Source organism: Momordica charantia, assembly GCF_013281855.1.
Source record: "Momordica charantia cultivar OHB3-1 chromosome 4 unlocalized genomic scaffold, Mcharantia_2.0 BLBB01000004.1, whole genome shotgun sequence".
Classification (NCBI taxonomy): domain Eukaryota; kingdom Viridiplantae; phylum Streptophyta; class Magnoliopsida; order Cucurbitales; family Cucurbitaceae; genus Momordica; species Momordica charantia.
The window spans coordinates 12,927,179-12,943,705 of record NW_028275162.1 but is presented as its reverse complement, the minus strand read 5'-3'; the positions used below and the strand labels follow the sequence as shown (position 1 = coordinate 12,943,705).

The 16,527-nt window shown below is 39.4% G+C and overlaps 2 protein-coding genes and 1 long non-coding RNA gene across 3 annotated transcripts; all 3 read left to right on the top strand.

Moving 5' to 3' along the window:
- Window positions 1–1,868: 1,868 nt before the first annotated feature.
- Window positions 1,869–4,718, top strand: LOC111024156 (uncharacterized). Its single transcript, XR_002603279.2, has 3 exons — window positions 1,869–2,750; window positions 2,840–2,878; window positions 4,429–4,718. It is a non-coding gene; the product is annotated as an uncharacterized LOC111024156 (long non-coding RNA).
- Window positions 4,719–7,365: 2,647 nt separating this feature from the next.
- Window positions 7,366–9,412, top strand: OEP37 (chloroplast outer envelope protein 37). The gene is made up of 6 exons (XM_022301780.2): window positions 7,366–7,844; window positions 8,042–8,131; window positions 8,329–8,499; window positions 8,686–8,780; window positions 8,906–9,026; window positions 9,218–9,412. Exons 1-6 carry the CDS (start codon window positions 7,455–7,457, stop codon window positions 9,347–9,349), a joined length of 999 nt encoding a protein of 332 aa, XP_022157472.1. The 5' UTR covers window positions 7,366–7,454; the 3' UTR covers window positions 9,350–9,412.
- A 4,736-nt stretch (window positions 9,413–14,148) lies between these two features.
- Window positions 14,149–14,505, top strand: LOC148211848 (uncharacterized). Its single transcript, XM_088122934.1, has one exon. The coding sequence runs from the start codon at window positions 14,149–14,151 to the stop codon at window positions 14,503–14,505; it is 357 nt and encodes a 118-aa protein (XP_087979060.1).
- The last annotated feature ends 2,022 nt before the right edge of the window (window positions 14,506–16,527 follow it).

The window sequence follows — 16,527 nt, the reverse complement described above, 5'->3', positions numbered from 1 at the left end:
GGATTCCCTTTTGTGACCAAGACAAGCCAAAATTTTATTTAGAAGAGCAAGCTAGAGAAAAGAAGCGTTGAGATAATATACTTTCATCCTAATTTCATCTACTGAGAAAGGGGGCCTTTTTGATCACCTGAAGAGACATCGAGATGCACGAAGCCGACCTATATCTCGAATCGAAAGAAAAATGTAGGAAAGAAAAATGAAATATGAAAGAAAAAAGGGGCTTGGATTACTTAGTGTTGCGCGCCTAAGCATGCTTTGGGATGCGGATGAGTCCAACTTTTTCTTTTTTAGTATTAATAAGATCATTCTAATCATCGTTGGCCTAGCCGCGAGGAAGAAAGAGATCTTTTCTGGCGGCCTTAATTGGGTGCCCCTCTAAGATCCCCGCCTTACCCGTCATTGAAAAACAAGCTGGAGCTGAGATACTGGATGCTTACCGAAAGAGGGCCTGTCTAACCGGTGAAAAGTGGTGGGTGTCCACTAATGGCCATTCCTGGCTCGGCTCAGATAATGCAATTCGTGGAGGAGTCAGTAGTTGGGCACTGGATCCCTTCGGACCTAAAGAAAATGGGATGCTGGGGGAGTCGAGACCAGGCCAAGGGCAAACCAAGCAAGAGATGGAATTCCAGATTGAATAGATGACCGACCTACAATAAGACGCAAATCGAATTTCAAATTCCACACATACGACATTCCATTTCGTGAGAGTGCCTTCCTGGACACATATTTTTCCTCGGAAGACGACTAGGATCAAATGGTTTACAATAATGCAAAAGGCCATCGAGCTCGTGAATCGTCGATCCTCTCGACGTTTCTTATCCTGTTGCAGAATTTTTGTCTTATTTTAGGTATGGGGCCCATCGCCCGATTCGTTTCCGATATGCACTTCCTTTCCATCCGACTACATTGAACTCCTCCTAAAAAAGCGCGTAAGGGGCAACCAACCCTTTCTTCCCCTTAGCCCTGCATTTTGTGTCAAACGACTCCGTCGATAAGAGCTCTTCGGAGTCATCAGCCTGTTATCCCCGGCGTACCTTCAATCCGTTGAGCGAGAGCCTTTCCACACCTAAGAGGAGTACTTGGTAGCAGGTGGTGGGTTTTGGGGATGGTCTGACTCGGCTCCCTAGACTGTGAGATTTTTTTCACCTACTTTCACTTTTCTCCCTAGACCGGGGGAGAGAAGGTTCTCGAACCGAGTTCCAACCGAATAGAGCGTGGAGCCAATGAGTTCAGTCGAAAAGCACATATGACTTATGAGAACAGTTTTTCAACAAATTTTTGAATGAAAGTGTATAATAAAAATTGTAACGCCCCGCGATCTCGAGTTAGTTTTATTATAAGTTTGAATTTGTGCCTTTGGATTTTCCCCTAAGTGAATAAATTGATTTCTTGGATTTTCTAATCTTGGAGTTCTAATTTTAGGAAAAATTAGAAATTAAGTTTAATTTCGTTAGATTATGAATTAAGTTTTCAATTTTTGAAAGAGATTTTTAATTAAATCTTAATCCAAGGTTTTGAGAATTTAATTTTCACTTTTGGATTGTATCGTTGGATTTTGAAATTTAATTATTTTCCCCAAATCCTTTGAAGAACATGATTTCTTTTAGTAGAAAGGATTAGAATTTATTTTTAATTATTTTGTTTTGTTTTATTTTAATTTTATTATAGGTTGACGTGAGTTGGTTGTGAATTTTAATTCTAATTGTTTTGGTGTTTTGGTTTGTGCTTTTCTTTTGAATACTGTTAGTTTTAAAGAAAATTAGAGTTTTAATTTTTCCATGGGCCCATTTTTTAATTTTGGTATTGGGCTTTTGGGATTTAAATCAAATGGCAATGGAAACAAAATAAAGATGGGAGAAGGCAAAAAAGAGGAAAAACCCTAAAAGTAAACAATTATTTTGTTTTTCTTTTTTCCTTCCTTCACGTGAAATCTCTTCCCCCCTCTCAACCTTCTTCTTCTTCCTTCTCTTTCTTTTCCCAATCGCTAGCTTCCCCGACAAGATCCGACGAACGGTAGCACACCTCCCAACAACACACTCCGACGTACCACGGCGCAGCAAGAAACTTGGCGGGCAGCGGCGTCCTACTCTATTTCGCGGCAGTTTGAGGTGGGCGCGGCGGTCTGTTGTGTTGGACGACGTCTCGAGGGTTCGGTGGCAACCAACGACCCATCTTAACTCAGTCTGAGAGACCCCCACACTCTTGTGGCGACTTTACTGCTTTAAGGACATTTTCGATGCATTCTGCTGCTGTAAAAAATGCTAACAGCTTGTTTTCTTGGTATTTGGTGATTACCCAGTTTCATTTGAGGCTCAATTCACACTACCCATACTTTTTCAAGCTAGATCTAAGCTACCCACACCTAAGCGAAGTCGTTTTGTAGTAATGGATTGCAAAACAAAGTCGTTGGACATTGTTTTGGCACGTTCCTCTGCTTCAAAATGTGGACAGCAGCAGTTTCGTGGTGTTTGGCACTTACCTACACCCGTTCGAAGCCCGATTTACGTTACCCACCCTTGCTCGAGTTAGATATGAGTTACCCACACCTATGCAAAGTTGTCTTGTAATAACGGATAGCAAAACGCAGTCGTTGGAAGTTGTTTCGACTCGTTCATCTGTTACAAAACGTGGACAGCAGCAGTTTCATGGTGTTTGGCGCTTACCCACACCCATTTGAAGCCCGATTTACGTTACCCACCCTTGCTCGAGTTAGATATGAATTACCCACACTCAAACAAGTCGTTTTTGTGGTAATGGACCCTTCAAACCCTCATTATAATTGATTTTTATGACCGAAACTATCTTCTTAACATGCTGTTTTTTTTATTTGAATGCCTAGGTGTCGAGGGAATGGAAGAATTAGGAACATTAGGAGTGGGTAAGTAGTTTCTTACTTGAGGGGATTGGTTATTGTGTGCTGATATGATATGGTTGTTTGCTCGTGTGCCTATGTGTGATATTTGCATGATTGATTGTCATTGTTATCATTTAGTAAACGTCATTGTTGATATAACTGTTGATATATCCTAGGAAAAAAATACGTGATTGTGTGAATAAATTCCAATCATGTAATCTTGGATGGCTATGCTTGATTTGTTGTTATGTTCTAATTGGGTTGCATGATGAAAATTGTATACTGGTACTATAATTTGTTGTTTCGAAAGCATGGTGAATATTTATGAGAACTCGGTTGTGTTTAAAGTATGCTGGGTATCTTTTGATTATATTTTGGTTAAGTCGTTGGTTGTGCCTCTTTTGTGAACCATGCATGTTGTAGTTGTTGGATCATGTTGGACTATTTTAAACTGATTGGTATTTATACTTTTTTTTTGTATATCGTGTATTGGACTGTTATGAGATTATTGATGCATAAGGCATGTCTTAGTAGCATGTAGGACTTTGGTTAGAGTTTTGGGATATAATGAAGTGAGTGGATGAGTAACAGGGACAGAAGGCTGGCACGTCACTAGTTGGGTATTGAGGCTCCAGGTACAAAGATCGGGAATCGATACCCCAACTTGGTAGAGATGAGTGTCGAGGCTCCGGGTACAAAGGTTGGGGGTCAGCACGATGATTCTAATTATTGAATTAGTATTGGGTCTTGATGTGGTGGCGGTCAAGGACCAATACGTTGAGTAGTCGTTGATGTCTTGGGGATAAATGTCAAGGGTCGATGCACAGTTCAAGGCCTTGGGGATAAATGGTAAGGTCGAACGCCAAGCTTCTATAGATGAGTGTCGAGGCCTTAGGGATAAATGACAAAGGCTGATACGATTCAAGGAGTTAGACTTGGAGGACTAACATAAGTTGCTTGGAGGCTAAGGACCAATACGTTGAGTAGTCGTCGATACCTTGGGGATAATTTATCAAGGGTCGATGCACAGTTTAAGGCCTTGAGGATAAATAGTAAGGTCGAACGCCAAGCTTCTGTAGATGATTAGTGGGCCTTGGGGATAAATGACAAGGGTCGATACAATTCGAGGAGTTAGACTTGGAGGACTAATATAATGTGATAAGTTAGAAGTTGCTTGGAGGCCAAGGGCCAATACGTTGAGTAGTAGTTGAGGTCTTGGGGACAAATGTCAAGGTCCAACATCGAGCACCGTAGAGAAGTGTATATGCCTTGGCTACGCAAGGTCAGGGGTTGGTACGACTCGAAAGAGTAAGTCTTGGAGGAATTAAGAGAGAGAACTAGTGAGTTAAGATGTGAGGATGTGTTTGACATGTATGGTACATGTTTAGTTAAACTTACGCATAATATGTTTCTTTCATTTAAGGCTCAAGATTAATGATAAGCATCATGTGTTGATTCTTTGATAAGCATGACACGTTGTTTCCTTGATAAGCATGCTTTTGTGCGCGACCCTTCAGATAAGGGCTGCTTACTGGATACCGTGGTTGTACTCATCCCTCTTTTTCCCCCTCCAGTTTTGCAGGTATCGAGCTAACTCTTGGAATGGTGATGGCGAGGAGGAGACTTGACTAGAGAGACCATTTAACACTGCGTTGTTAAGTCTCATTTTGAATAGGATAGCTATCGAGTCTGTTATAAGGTTAATAAATTGGTTTGTTTAAGTTCCTTATTTAAGGGATGTTTTAGGATTGACAGTTCGTTATTCTTGAGAACATTAATTTTGTTTAGCTACTTGAACTGTGGTGATGTAGTCTATCGAAGATATTTATCAGTATACTACATTTATTCAAGTTGAACTTGAGTTGGCTTTTTCTTTGCAATTTGAGATAGTTAGATTCATGTAGTGGATGGTTTATGATTAAAGAAGATTTCATTGAGAAATTTTATAAGGTTAGATTGTTATTAAATTATTAACTGTGAAGAATTTGAGTTTCGTTAGAACTTTAATAATGTTTGTTTTGTTTAGTGCAAGTTTTTTTAAGTGTTATTACCATAGTACGAGCGAGACTTTTTAGGCGGCTTTTAGTAACGGTCCTTGTTAGGATGTTGAAAATCCTGGGGCGTTACAAAAATTGTACTTTTTTCTTTTTATATATATATAGTTTAAGGTAAAGGTTGTAATACTTGTCCATTTATAAGGTACAATTTATTTAAATGAAAATTTTGGTAAAATTGATATACCTTATTGGTTAAAATTGATATTTTCCTATATCTTTTTAATCCATCGAATTTTGCAAATAGGATTTTTTTTAATTGTTTTAAGTTTAAAAGGCTTAGATATGACCTAAGGTTTCTAAAATGATTCAAAAATGTCTATAACAAAAATAAATCTAATACTTTAAACTAATTTTACATTATTTTTATGCTAACCTAGTAAGAATTTGTTAATTTGGATTCTATTGTTTAAACATAATATTAATTTATTATCTATCATTTTGAACATACATACATATGTATGTGTATGTATATATATATGTATGTGTATGTATATGTTAGAGGGCAAACTGCCACGTAGCAACCTGTTCCAAGGTCGTTAAGCCCGACCTGACCGATCTGGCCTCAATACTCAGACACAGATGGAACTCAAAGTAGGGATAAACCCAGAGACCAACATGGTCCCACGGTCCATGGCAGGTTACCCACCCGAACAACGCAATATCGTAATGGGATAGACAACTACCCCTTTGACTACTATAAGTACACTCCCCATACCATTAAACCAGGTATGAGAATCTGTTTGAAGCTAATCTGTCTAAAGTCGAATTTTGAACTAAACTTGAGTGTTGGTGGGGTTTGCCTGTAGCTCCATGACACCTAAAATGTATAAAACTATCCTAAAATGTACAAAACTTTCCTTATAAGGTGATCCAGCTAACTTCAAGGAAGGGGAACTACGCCCATTACAGGCAAGTTATAGTGGAAAACTATACGAAATGTACACAACTTTCCCTATAAGATGATCCAACTAACTTCAAGGAAGGAGAACTGTGTCCACTACATGAAGGAAAACTGAAATGATAATGGACAGAACTATACCAGGTTCAAACAGCATCGAAAGTAGAAAAGTAGATATTCAAAGAAGTTCGCTTCGAACCGCTCACGCCAATCTGATAGGTCACTCTACAGGACTTAGATAGATTTTAGCACTAAAATATATATATATATATATATTAAAATTAACATGATAATAAGGTCGATTTTCTATTTAGCTAAATGTATTAGGATCTATCTTAATAAAAAAAAATTTATGAACTTTTCAAGTGGGTAAAAATGAGTTTACCTATATCTAAATTTTTTTTTTTTACCCCTTTGAGACAACTCACTTCTTTCCCCCTTATTTTACCTAGACATAAGTCCTGAATCTCAGTGTACGAAGATAGAAAAATGCTCTAAAAAAACAAGTGAGTTATTCAATTTGATAACAACAGAAACAATTTGTAATCACATAAATAATTTAAATCGCTCCTTTTGAATATGGTTTAGTGAATAAAAACATCTATTAGGCTTCTTGTGGTGAAATGTTCAATCTCCACCTCCACATTTTTATATAAAAAAAAAAAAATCTCCATATCCACCTTTGTTGTACAAGTATAAATTACAAACACCAAATTGAAATCATTAAGTAAATTATTATTATTTTAATGGGGCAAAAAAGAAAAAATAAATATACAATATATTTTTAAATTTTGGGTAAATACTTTTTTTTTCGGAGTTTTGTGTTTGGTTTCAATTCATCCTCAAGTTTCAAAATTTTACATTTTTATCCTTAAATTTTGAGTTTAGATTCCATTTAGCCTTTAAGTTTCAAAATATTACAATTTTACTGCAGAGTTCAGTTCTTGTTTGGTCCTAAGTTTCTTATCCTTTACATTTTTACCTTTGAATTTTTAATAATGCTCACTTTCAATCTTTTACATCATAGATCGGTTGATGTAATGTTGATTAGGATGATTCTATTTAATATTAATTAATATTATTTAACACTGATAAAAAAATACATTTTCAAAGTGGATGTGATAAAAATATTTATTTTTGTAATATTCAAGTAGTGTCCTCTCGCATCACTTATCGAAATATTATAAAAATAAATAATTTTACCACGTAAACATATAAATAATATAAATTAATATTTCATGTACTTATCAACATTTCATTAAGATTGATAACAATTTTCTCTAAGATCAAAATTGAACATTAGTGAAAATTCAGAAAAAAAAAAGTTGTAATATTTTAAAATTTAGGAATGAAGTTAACTTCAAAACATAGAAGTAAAGTTATATGCATTTTGAAACGTAGGAACTAAATCGATATTAAACTTCATAAGTGTGAAAGTGTAAATTTTAAAATGTAAGGAAGAAAATTAAAAATTAAACTCGAAATTGAAGGACGAAAAAGGTATTTTGCTTTAAATTTTTATTCGGTTTTTGAATTTAAAATCCCGAAGAAAGGAAAGAAAGGGGCGTCGTTCATTCATATTTCCCCATCCCTTCTCTGTGAGTCTACAGCTACCGCTGCTCTGCTAAGATCTCGAGGTCTTACAATGGCGTATTTTGAATCCTCATCTCCTCCGCCTCCAAATTGCCTTCTTCCTCTTCCACCTTCACCAACCTTTGATCCTCCTCCTCCTCCTCCTCCTCCAATTCGCCCTCTATTCCCTTTCCCCACGCGCCCCGCCATTCGAGTCACCTCCGAATTCGACAGCGAATCCTCCATTTTCTTCCACAAGGTTTCATGCAAGCTCCTCCAAAACCTCGCCAAGATCAAGCTCTCCTTCCAGAACAACAACAAGGGCGATATCTCCGATTCCCAGTTGCAGTTCCATTCCAAGTATCTTTCCATCCACTACGACCCTGAACAACACAACGCTCTCCTCCGTTCTTCTCTCGATGTTGGCCCTAGATTGCAATTCCGCGCTGCTCACGATCTCAAGGTTTCTCTTCTTTCTTTCCATTTCTCAATTATGTTCCTGTCCATTGCCCAACTCTTTCCCCCCATTTCTCTAACCTATTACGGAACAAAGATCTCCAAGAAATGCATTTCTCTCTCTGAATCTTTCTTTTTTTCTTTTCTTGTTCTACTTGAGTGTGTACTTCAACTGGGATAGTTGACTTTTGATCTTTGTTTCAGGCTCAACAAGGAGAGCTCGGTGTGGTTGCTAAAATTGCTGATCCTGGTTACGCCTTGGAATTGTCTTCACCCGTTCCTGCGATTGGGCTGGTGAGTTGTTACTAAATTGGAAATCTTAATCCTCAGTGCCACTGCCAGTGTTTAAATACATTGTCCTATAATTTGTTTTACCTACTGTGCTATATTACTCTTCATCTGATGACTGTTTTTAGTATTTAATCACTGGGGACTTCTTGTTGAACTGTTGAGACTGACAATACTTTGCCCAAAAATTTGATATGCTTTAGCCGAGGGCAACGTTTAAGTTTCCCGTGGGGGAAATTTCATTGGAAGAAAGAGAAGAGGAGGAAGTGAACCGGGTTATGTCGATAAATGGTGTTCTTAAAGGCCAACTTTTGAATGGCACTTGCTGTGCTGAGTACAAGGATGAAGAATTGGAATTGAAGTACAGCTACAAGGTCAGTATATAATTTGTCTACTCTGTTGTTGCCTTGTTTCTTTGACTTGCTTCGTAATTAGAAAAGAAAACGTTGTTTTGCTGAGGAAGGATGCAACTCTGTAGCATGGTTTGCTCTGAATTGTGTGTTTTTCCAACTTCGAATCTTGTAATCAGAATGTTTGGTATGCCTATGAAACTTTTGTAGGACGAGCCACTTTCATTTATTCCGAGAATTTCTCTGCCTTCAAATGCATTGTCATTTGCATTCAAGCGTCGGTTCGGTCCTTCTGATAAATTGAGGTTAGGTCCCAAACCAACCCATGTGAGGGTGTTGATGGCTGATTCCTATCGTTGATTGCAGTCTGTTTGATATCTTAAAACCCCTTGTTGTCCCAAATCAATGATTTTGTAATTGACTTTGTCAGCTATTGGTATGATTTGGATTCTAACGACTGGAGTGCGGTGTACAAGCACACATATGGGAAAGATTTGAAGCTTAAAGCTGGTTATGATGCGAAGGTCCGACTCGGCTGGGCGTCTCTTTGGGTAAGTGATTGGTCGTAGGTTTGATTGTTTCAGCTGTTAAGAAATCACTTGTGAATGAATATCAAAAACAAATCTAGTCTTTAAAAGGGAAAAACAGAAAAACTAGAGTAGAATAGTCATCAAACAACCTGTAGGAATACGAGGTTTTAAGTTAATGGTGTTTGAGGTGATCGTAAAACGATGAATTTCAGGTTGGAGACGAAGGCGGGAAAGCAAAAACAGCTCCAATGAAGATGAAAGTACAATTCATGTTACAAGTTCCACAAGATGACATTAAGTCTGCAGCTCTAATGTTCAGGGTCAAAAAGAGATGGGATATATGATTTTGAGGCTCTCTTCATTTTTCCATATTTACTGCTTCTTCTCAACGTTAGCTTTCTATTTAGGTACATGTTGATGCTGAAAATTAAACATCTGTGGATGATCATTTGTTACTAATGAAGTTTCTTTTGTTGACAGAAAAAAGGAGGGGAAAAAAGAAACTTAAATCCATTTATTTCTTAAGACTGCTCTCATTTTCACAACTCAGCCAATGGATCATAAATTGTATATTAATGTTAGCTACATCTCTTACCCCATGTAACCCCTAAATCTTGCCGTTAAAATGTAGTGATATTAATGTAGCAAGTTCCATTCTTAGTGTGAACCTAAAACAGGTAAGACGTTAAGGGTCAAACAGTTTGTTAATGTTACTGTATCTTGTTTTTCATTTTCAATTTTATTAAGAAATCTAAACTTTTGACTAATTATTTATGTTTCTTGATTCTCTTTTTTGAAAAAATCTCAAAATTGTTTGGAAATAAGTTTCTTATTTTTATTTTTTATTTTTTGTTTCCAATTTGTTCCAACATAAATCAATATTTTATTTTATATTTGTTCCAACATAAATCAATATTTTGTTTTATTATTCTTTGGGTGTAGGGGTCATGTAATTATATTTTTTTTATTAAAAGAAAAAGAAAATACAAATAAGGAAAGGATATAAGTTGCATTCCTAGTGCCAACCAACTTCAAGGAAATTTCACCAGTCTCCACAAGGTAAATGAGGCAAAGTGGGAGAATTTTGAGAAGGTAAATGGGGTTGTAATTGTTATATTTAATATTTTGATGATAACAAATCTACTCTATACTATAATTGCAAAGGAAAAAAAATGATTACAATGCATTTTACATTACTCAATCATTTGGTGATCAACAAAAGATGGGACAATTGCGTCGACATTTTTAGAGGCTAACCATCAAGTTTTGATTTAGAAGTCATTGAGAGATATAGTAGAAATTTTAATCGAAGCTCAAAAGAGAAGTAAAGTTACCTTGTAGCATGCCAATCGGTAGGCATGATGCTTGAGGACCCATCCAAATTTTGGAGGCACTCATATGGCGTTGAAGCACCTCCAATAACGTTCGAGGCCTAGAATTTGGTACCTACTGCATATCCTGGAGTTCTATCCTGGAGTTCTTATGGTTGAGTTACCGAAAACGAAGGTACACCCTTATTAGTATAGATAGTAAATATCACTTCTTTTAAATCATTTTTAACCATGCTTCCATGATCTTAGGATCCTCAGATGTGGTATCAGTTCAGTTCATCCATTTACTCTTCTCTATTCAGCGTCCGTTTTAAATACCTAGATACTCATCTATCGCCTATAAATGTAACTTTTATTTTTAATTATTTGGTAATAAGTGCAGTAGAAGGATAGTTAGAATCTTTTCAACTTCATAATAGATGCATATATCATAGTTATTTGTTTTATAATTATTCCTTAGCACAACTTTCTATGCACTATTTTAGGGCTTATTTTAAGCCATGGAGGGATTTCGTTAACAAACTTTGTTTTCTTCGTCGGATTCCATAAAACATTTAAGTTGATCCATATAAATTATTTCTTCTAGGTCATCATTTAAAAAAAATTGCTTTTATATCAATAACAATTAGTAGTCTATTAATTGTGCTTCATTAATTGGAGAAAATATATATAAAACAAAATCTGATTCCTTTTGATTGAAACTTTTTGGGGCAAATCTAACTTATGATGGTCTCTACTACCATTTCATTACTAACCTTCTTCGTAGTATTCATGTACCCCTATGATTTTAGGACCTAACATAGTGGTAAATCGAGTATCCTCCAGATTTTATTAAAAATTTGTGACTCTATTTTATAATTCATACAACTTTTTAGAAAATTGCATTTGGAGATGATAAAGTTTCATACAAAGAAATTAAGTTTCCTAAATATTATTAATATCACGTTAGCCAATCTAAGCATAGCTTAGTGGATAAGATATTTATTACCATCTTAAAGGTCAATGGTTTGATTCTCACGTACTATTGTTGAACTAAAAAAAATGCTAGGGTGGAAATATTTCACCACTCTAGCTCTTTCACTTTATTCAACATGAAATCTATCTTTATTATTAACATTTGGCGTAGGAAAGATCAAGGTGTCAAAATTTTGTCAATAGGTCAACATTTCTATCCAAATTTTTATATGTTCATAGATTCCACGTCGATATAAGTGATACATCGAAATTTCCATTAAATTATAAAAAAAATCGATGAAATATAAGAAAATATTAACAAAATATCATTAATATGCATATAATATTAATAATGACAATTTTAAACTTATTTAAAAGAGTGAAATGCATATTTTATTAGTTTAAATATTTTTTATGACTTTTTATAAGGTTGGTTCGAACTTGCAACCTCCTAGTTGGAGGTATATGCCAATTACCGCTGAACTATGCTCGCTTTGATTTTTACATTCTTTACTTGAGCCAATTATGTATATTTGTCTATATATATCTTTTAGTGAAGGATAATAGAATTATTTGATCCGTTTAGACCTTAGTCTCTACATGATATTAGAGCTGTTATGCAATGGGAGTCGGCAGTCAAGCTATAGGTGATAATGGAGGGGAGCCCGCTGGGCCGCAAGGAGCTCGGTCCCGACCCGGGGCTCGGTCCCGAGCCGTGTTCGGGCTCCACGGCCCTCCAGCTATCCCCCATCTTCGATCGACGATTTTGCCTAGACCCTCCAATGGAACTAGGGTTAGCTACGGAAAGTTCTGGAACAACGTCATGACTATAAGTAGCGATCCAACCTTAGAGGTAGGGGCATCTAAAAGTTGACTACATTTACGCTATTCTCTTGCTAACTTAAGCATCGGAGCCCGTGTGACTAGAGTCACACCGGTTTAGCTCGATTTGGTTTTGCAGGTACTAGTCCCGAATCAACAAGTTTGGTGGGTGCGAGGAGGAGAACCGGAGGACTGAAATCCACGCATCAACAATTAGCGCCGTCTGTGGGGACGATTTAAAGCATCCAGTTGAGCAACATGACACCAGAAAGGAGTACACGACGCTCTGATGATAACTGCTCTGCCAAGAGGAGGCTGAACTTGGACGACCCCCAGGTTGGAGGACCGGAGGATGGGACCGGCCAGCCAAACCCAGAACGTCAGGAGGGGTTGCCCGAGGCGCATGCACTAACGACCCCTGAGCCACTCCAAAAGCATTTCGCGGTCTTGGAAGACAAGGTAGAGGACATGCTTCAATGCATGACCCAAGTCCTTCGACAATTCGAGCGACAAGAGTCCGACGAGGTACCCTTTGTTAGAGACCCGAGAAAGGGGAAGGGCCCAGCGCAAAGCGAGACTGAGGAGTCAACAAACAGTGCAGGGAGCAAGTTGTGGATAGGTGGAAATACCAGGCGACCGAGGAGTCAACATAAATCCCTGGCACCAGACGAGGGCAAGAGCGACCATGATAATAGAAACTCTGAGCCGATAAGTCTCGACAAAGGCAAACCGACAGATCGACTAGAGTCTTCGGAGAAGCGACACAACTAAAAGGAGAAGGGATTCGACCTCGAAGAACTACTGGATCAAGCCGGCTCACCATTCACGGAGGAGATCATGAGAGATAAGGTCCCTCCAAAATTCAAGCTACCCATGGTGAAACAATTCGACGGGACGACTGACCTAGTGGACCATCTAAATGCTTATCGAGAATGGATGGATATCTACAGAGTGTCGGAAGCGGTCAGGTGCCGGGTATTCTCGACTACATTAAACGGGTCGGCCAGAATATGGTTCCGACAATTAAAACGAGGGTCAATCTCGAGTTTCAAAAGCTTGGCCAGGGCATTCGTGACCCAGTTTGTAGGGGGACGGTGTCAGAGCCGACCCGTGGCCTATCTTTTAACTATTAAATAGAGGACGACAGACAGTCTGCACGACTATGTAGCTCGGTTCAACGAGGAGAAGCTGCATGTAGAAGGCCTTACAGACGCTGTATCTCTGCTGGCCTTCATGTCCGGCGTCAGGGATGAGCATTTGTCGTTTTCGTTCGGAAAGAGAACATCGAGTACCTTCTTGGAGGCGCTGACCCGAGTTCAGAGGTATATGAGCGCTGGTGAGTTCTTTTACTTAAAAAAAGAGCCAGACGGAAAGCGAACCGACCAAAAGAGGGAGAGGTCGGGAGATAAACCGCAGGGGACGAGATGGGAGAAGAGGGATCGGAGTAGCCAGAAAGATCCACCCCAAAAATTTGAAAAGTATACCCCGACCACCGTTCCACTCGAGCAAGTGCTAATGGAGATCAAAGACCAAAGGTTGCTTAAGTGGTCGGAGAGGATGAAGGCCCCGTCAACTAAGTGAAGTAAAGGTCGATACTGCCTTTTCCACCGGGATCACGGCCATGCAACTCAGGATTGTTTTGATCTCAAGGAAGAGGTGGAAGGGCTAATCCAAAGGGGCTACCTCAAAGAGTATTAGAGGAACCTAAAGCGACACAAAACGGCGAAAGCGACAAGTCTCCTGCTCGAGAGATTCGAACTATAATGGGAGGCCCCATAGAAAGAGAATCTGGGAGCAAAAGAAAAGCAGATGTGCGAGAAGCTAGGGCGAATCGCGAACAAAATGAGGTCTACCACGCGTATACTACAAACCGGCCGGTGACGATCGAGTTTTCAGAGGACGAGGCGACTCACCTCCTCCACCCTCATAACGATGCACTGGTTATCACTTTGAAAATAGCAAATGTGAAAGTACATTGAATTTTGGTGGATGGGGGCAGCTCGACGGATATCATCTCCTAGACAGCCTATAAAGCTATGGATCTAGGAGAAAAGGTGCTTAAGAGCAGCCCAGCACCACTGATAGGATTTGGAGGGGAACGGGTCATTCCCGAAGGGAGGATAGAGTTGCCTGTAACGTTCGGAAGTGGGCCGAAGAGTGTCACCAAGATGGTTGACTTTTTGGTCGTTAACTACACATCCTCCTACAACGCAATATTGGGAAGACCGACAATGTATATGCTCAAAGCAATACCATCCACATATCACCAGTCCATGAAGTTCCCAACACCGGGTGGAGTAGGAGAGATTAAAGGAGAACAACGAGTGTCGCGGGAATGCTACTATACCTCAATGAGGGACAACGACAGGACTTCTACTAAGGGGGGCTGTTGACCTTTCCTTTCTTCCTTCAAATGTGGTTGTTTTTGTTTCTCTACTTTTAGCAAGATTTCTAATTATTATTTCTTTTATTCAATAAAGTATCTATTTGTTTGGTTCTCTGTCAACTATATCTCTTAAATCCAAAACGAGATATCGAGCAACTTTGATAAAACACTTTGCCTCGTCTACAAGCATACTCTCAAAAGATATCGACAATACACTTGATAGTAGGGTTAATAGGTACCGACTACGGCTACTCAACGACGTAAGCTTGGTAAATCCAACTCTACACGGCGACGGTAAAACCAGCTATAGCCGAGCAGGTCGAGTAGGGCTCGGGACCGACCACTGCTCGGGTCCGACCACTGTTCAGCGTCGACCAAGTGCGAACGGGCACAAATCTACATCAATCGGCGGTTTTATGAGATAGCCTATTTTTTTCAATAGGTCTTATTTTCGACTGAGCACGGCTCGGGTCCGACCACCACTCGACGCCGATCACGTGCGACGAAGCATGAATCTACACCACTCGACGCCGATCACATGCGACGAAGCATGAATCTACTTTAATCGACACATTTGGAAAGAACAATTAAACAATCTCAACACGGCCAAACCAGAAGCGGGTCGATTGACCTAGCACGGTTAAAACATGAGATGGAGTAAAAGGCCAAAAACAACAACGGGTGTAAAACCATTGGCTATGACCAACGAGTTAAAAACCTACGGAAATGAAAGCAACAAAACTCCATCAGAGTTAGAGCCGTAAACGAGTAAGGGATTGGTAAGAGGGTTAATTGATAATTCCAAAGAAAAGAGATACAAGCAACGTAGTGACAAAGCACATAAAAGTCAACCGTAAAACGGCTCGCTCAAGCTACCCTATTACTCGTCATCGTCACCATCCATGTCGTCAAGAGCGTCCCTAAAACACTCCGGAAGGAAGGAAAAGTCAATATCAGGGTGTTGAGTAGAAACCTGACGGAGAGACCAGGAAACACCGCACTCCATGGCAGAGTTTTGCAAGTCGACGTACTCTTGAGTTTTCTTGAATTCTCTGGCCAAGAATTCAGAATTAGAGAGTCGAGCGTTGGCCTCGTCAAGTCTCCTCTGCAAGTTAGCTAACTCGTCTCGATATTTTCTCTTCTCTGTTTCCAACTCACGTTGGGTACTTTCTAGAAGGCTGTTGGCCTGATTAAAGGAAGAAATGACCTGTTCCAGCTCCTCCAGAGGGGCATAATGGCAGTGGAGATAGTTAATTTCATCGGCAACCCGACCCTAGAACCACCAGACGGTTGAAAATCTGCCAAGGATAGAATTCGACGTTAGGAGAGGATGCTATGACAAATACTTGAGGTTACCAAACACTCACCTGGTGGAGATCACTAAGGCATGTGCTGATACTGTGCTAAGGATTTGACAGACCAAAATCTGACCCGCTTGATGAGTCGTCGAGGCCCTACCAGAGACTAAATGCTCTTTCCAGGTAGGTTGTCCCATCAGCATCAGCATTATATGGGCCAGAGAAAGGGAAGATTGGGACTTGAGAGGAGCTCCCTGGATGACCACGAGGGGAGGACGGGATAGATGCCCCATGAAGTCGGGCGGAACGCCTCGGAGCTGTCGAAGGCATGAAAGATCGAGCATGTTGTGGAGGGAGCCCCTCCTCGGTCAAATCAGTTACCTCGATATTCGAAGCCTAACTAGAGCCGGCCCCCAAACCCCGGGCATTCCGGCGACGCTCTCTTTCATATAAGGAAGCACTCCGTCTCGACATTTCTACAAATAAAGATAAAGTAAAAAGCGACGTTCATGCAAAGTGAAGAGAGGATTTCGACAAGGACCTGGAGGGTTACGTGGAAGGGCCAAGCCAAAATCTACTAAGTTTTACTCCGTAACCAAATCTGGGCCCCAACGCTCGATATCTGGTAGCTGGATAACGGTATGATAGAAAATGGTTGCCTCGGCGGTAAGCTCACAATTGCGGGAAACTGCCAACAAGAAAAGGAATATCAGAATCGACATTTACAGAAG

Bases quoted from the DNA above. Each gene is read 5' to 3' on its own strand.
- OEP37 (XM_022301780.2), top strand. From the start codon at position 7,455: ATGGCGTATTTTGAATCCTCATCTCCTCCGCCTCCAAATTGCCTTCTT. The intron at 8,132-8,328 runs GTGAGTTGTTAC...GATATGCTTTAG, and splicing joins CCGTTCCTGCGATTGGGCTG to CCGAGGGCAACGTTTAAGTT. The intron at 8,500-8,685 runs GTCAGTATATAA...AAACTTTTGTAG, and splicing joins AATTGAAGTACAGCTACAAG to GACGAGCCACTTTCATTTAT.
- LOC148211848 (XM_088122934.1), top strand. From the start codon at position 14,149: ATGGATCTAGGAGAAAAGGTGCTTAAGAGCAGCCCAGCACCACTGATA.